At 36.6% G+C, this 3,908-nt stretch overlaps 2 protein-coding genes across 2 annotated transcripts in view; both read right to left on the bottom strand.

The window, feature by feature from the left end:
- LOC113332627 (GTP-binding protein SAR1A-like) overlaps window positions 1-401 on the bottom strand; it is a 2,279-nt gene extending 1,878 nt beyond the window's left edge. Inside the window, exon 1 of the mRNA XM_026579150.1 lies at window positions 110-401. Coding sequence (XP_026434935.1) covers window positions 110-238 — 129 coding nt within the window. The 5' untranslated portion in view covers window positions 239-401. The remainder of the gene's footprint in view (window positions 1-109) is intronic.
- Window positions 402-729: 328 nt separating this feature from the next.
- Window positions 730-2,548, bottom strand: LOC113332626 (GTP-binding protein SAR1A-like). Its single transcript, XM_026579149.1, has 3 exons — window positions 2,200-2,548; window positions 1,975-2,106; window positions 730-1,253 (listed from the first exon to the last, which is right to left on the bottom strand). Exons 1-3 carry the CDS (start codon window positions 2,326-2,328, stop codon window positions 933-935), a joined length of 582 nt encoding a protein of 193 aa, XP_026434934.1. The 5' UTR covers window positions 2,329-2,548; the 3' UTR covers window positions 730-932.
- Window positions 2,549-3,908: the final 1,360 nt, after the last annotated feature.

Raw genomic sequence — 3,908 nt, 5'->3', positions numbered from 1 at the left:
AAAAAAAAAAAAAAAAAAAAAAAAATCCAATAAAAATATCAAAAATCAAACCCCATGAATTCAGATCAGAAAACAAAGAAAAACATAAAAAGGGTTTGAAAGAAAAAACCTCATCTTTCAACATATGAAGAAGAGTTGTTTTTCCAGCATTATCAAGACCTAGAAATAAGATCTTGGCTTCTTTTTGCCATAAACCAAGTGATGCAAGAACACCATAAAACCAATCAAGAAGAAACATGCTTTTATCTGACCCTTACAAATCCGAAAAGGAATAAACTTTTTCTTCTTATTATTATTAGAAGTTTGAACAGAGAATTGATCAGATCGAGAGAGAGAGATGTGTACTTAGGTGTAACCAAACCTTCTTTCTTGATGACAGACGAAAGAATGAAATGAAACAAACAAGATAATAATAATAATAATATAAATGTAAAACGCGCGTATTCAGGTGTGTAAAACTGTAGATGTCTCGGTTACTTTTTGTTCAGTAGTATAATGGTATACTGCGGTATTCATTAGAAACAGCATGTGGTGTGACTTGTGACACAGGCCGTGAACAAACACCAGCCACCTATGGCTAAGGTCCAAGGGGATGAGGTTTGATCTTCAAGCCATTCGGTTCTTCAAAGGCAACATCTCATCAATGAGCTATGCAACAAATTGGCAAAGGATCTAGAGCGGAAAAGAAAGAAAAAAATTGAAGCCCGTAAAAGAAGAACAAAATTAGAATTGGGTAAGTAATAAAATGAAATGAAGAATTAGAACCTGAAGAAATCCAATGGGAACCTGTTTTTTAGCATTACACAATCACATTACATAGCAAAAAATTCTCATGACACAAAAATATTTGGTTGTTCTTGTCGGTCATCCAACAGCATTCAATCAAAACAAACACCCATTTTCTCCAACCACTTACATGTGCCCATACCACCCTACTTGATGTACTGAGAGACCCATTTAAAGCCATCACCGTATCCCATCTTGCGGACGATACTACACATGAAAACCTCGATTGGCCTGACGTTGGAGTCTGTTAGGTTAACCTTTCCCTTGCCACTGGTGAAGTTGGTCAGTCCCAAATGATAACAAAGCTCCTCCTCTGAGGCTGCATAAGGGATGTCAATCTTGTTACCCAACACCAGGAATGGCACAGTAGCTAGGGACTCATCTGATAGTAGAGCATCCAATTCCTTCTTTGATTCAGCAAACCGCTCCTTGTCAAAAGCATCCACTAGGTACACCACGGCATCCACCTGCACTCAAAAGGGAAAGAAACAGGAAATGAATAATATTAGTTTCTTCGACTATAATGTGACAAGCTATTAGATGTAAGCAGCTGGTCCAATGCAGGATATTTTGGTCAGAACACTGCTACACGTCAGGCATTTAGGCCAATATACTTCTGTAATGCAAGTACCTAGTATAACACCTGCTGGAAAACATGATGGTGTTTTAACCAAACACAAAAACCAAGACCACTGCTGAATCTAGATCAAAAGAATACTAAGACTAAAGAAGATAAAAAAATTCAGTAGAACGCATATCAAGATGGGAATGCTATAGGAAGTAGACAAGTAAAGTGTTGTATGTCACCAGATTCAAGGTTATCAATGTGACACAATTATGATAGCTTGGAAATATCGATGTGGAGAAATTACTCAAGTTCAACTTTCATACAGCAGAAGCAAAAGGTCTTTGTAATGTGCCAACTACTGACTGAATGTCGAGGTCCACAGCTATCCCATTGGGATATGATCTAATCTATCAAGCAAAAGGTCTTCGTAATGTCGTACTTGAGATGCAAAGACCTTCTCGATACAATTAAAGGCAACTTGAATGTCTAAACACGGCCAACTTGAATGAACAAACCCAAACAAAAGTTTACAAGCAACAATAAGAGCATTCTAATTGCAAACCAATGCACAGAACATTTACACCAAATTGAACAGTATTAGAATGAAAAAAAAAAACCACCTTAGCATAGTAATCTTTCCAAACCCTACGAGCAATTTGATGCCCACCGAGATCAAAAGCCTTGAACTTGATTTGTCCAATACTCAACTCCTCTGAGGTCGGGTACTGTGTAGGTTGATGTTGAACCAATCTCTACAAAAACATACAAAACAACAATCAAAATTTCAGAATCATAAACCATTCAAAACACTACAGAATTAATCGCTAAAAACAATAAACAATTACCTCATCTTTCAACATATGGAGCAAAGTAGTTTTTCCAGCATTATCAAGACCTAGAAACAGGATCTTAGCTTCTTTTTGCCATAAACCTAAAGATGCTAAAACCCCATAAAACCAATCGAATAGAAACATGATTTCCTAAAGAAGTCCTGAAAAAAAATCCCCAAATAACAACAACTCAATCAAAATCTACGAAAACTTTCAAAAGAAAAATATCCCCTAATTGGGATACCCTCAGATCGAGTAATTCAGAATAGAATCACAGATGATTTATGATTTTCGATGCCTGCGATCTGAGGAAACCCTAGAAATATCTGATTGCAGATCCGTTAATAGAAAGTAGCAGTATAAATGTATAATGGCGTAATGGGGATATGAGCTGGATTTTATTATTACCGTTGAATCCGGTAAATAAGTCAGCTGTTTGTTTTCCTTTTAGCATCGTGGACCCAACTTGGTGACTGGCATCTTCTGTCGCCGGTTTTGTTGTCATATCAGTTTGGCAAGGTCAGAGCCGTTGGATGTGAATGTGAGTCGTGACTATAAGAACATCTCGCATGGTTGTTAAAAGTGTTAATCCGGTGGAGGCCCATTGGAGACCACCAAACGAGCTTTCAATTTGTTGACAAAATGCTCATACTTTTTTATAATTCAGTTACAAAATGATCATACTTTTGTACTTTGTTTATAATGGTCATCAACCATTCGATTTAGCAATTCTGAGAAAAACAGTCCCGGATTTTTATTTATATACCCTTTCCTTACAACTCTAGTAACTTAATCATAGTTAATTAGAAACATGGGCACCATCTAGACCCCTGAATCTAGAATGGTGAACCTTTAGGCGTTTATGGTAGGTTATGTTCTGAACACCATTAACCAGAACAGCAGCAACAACCCGTTTCCATCTCCTTCATCATCAGCGGCAACAATCAATTTTCACTTCCATTTCTATCAGCAGCATCTTCAAAACCACCAAACCATCAACAGTTCACCAACATTTTCAAAACCACTGGAGCAGCAACAGCTTGATCCATTAGCACCTCATCAACATCTTCAAAACCACTATAACAATGTAGGATCAGAATCTCGCAACAATAATGTCTCAGCGAAATTATCAACAACACAACACAACAGCGTCGCAGAACAATTTCAGAAATGACATAATAAACGACGTCAGCTAAAATCATGAGAAAAATGTGATGGTCCTGCGAAAATTAGAGAGTTTTCGAGAATAACATTTGTAAGGATGCGAGAATGTCGCAAGACATATCCGAAAATAAACAGATTAGATGTCATCCACTATGTAATTCCCTATAAATAGCCGCTCAGTTGTAAAGGATAGAGAGAGATCTTTTTCTGGATGAGAAGCAAGTAAATAGGAGAGAGAAAATCTAGAGCAGTGGTTATTCTTGATTCCTTTATCTTTTCTTGTAAGATTGTTCAAAGATTCATCAATAAAATTAAGATTGTTAATCTAAAATGAGTTGAATGTTAATGAAACCATATTAGGGGTGTAGTGTAGGATTTCCTGCAACTACATAATGGCGCTAGAAACAGGGAGGTTGAAGATCGAAAGTTGAAGATTGTTCAAATCAAGAAAGTGATTAAACAAATCAGTGAACCAGTTAAAAGAAAAATGATTAGAGTCAATGAAGATGACAAAAGATTGGAGTGTAATATGATAACAAAAATAATGGTTAACGAATTCC

Source organism: Papaver somniferum, unplaced genomic scaffold (assembly GCF_003573695.1).
Source record: "Papaver somniferum cultivar HN1 unplaced genomic scaffold, ASM357369v1 unplaced-scaffold_132, whole genome shotgun sequence".
NCBI lineage: Eukaryota > Viridiplantae > Streptophyta > Magnoliopsida > Ranunculales > Papaveraceae > Papaver > Papaver somniferum.
Note: the sequence above shows the minus strand (reverse complement) of the source record. Positions and strands in the feature narration are given on the sequence as shown.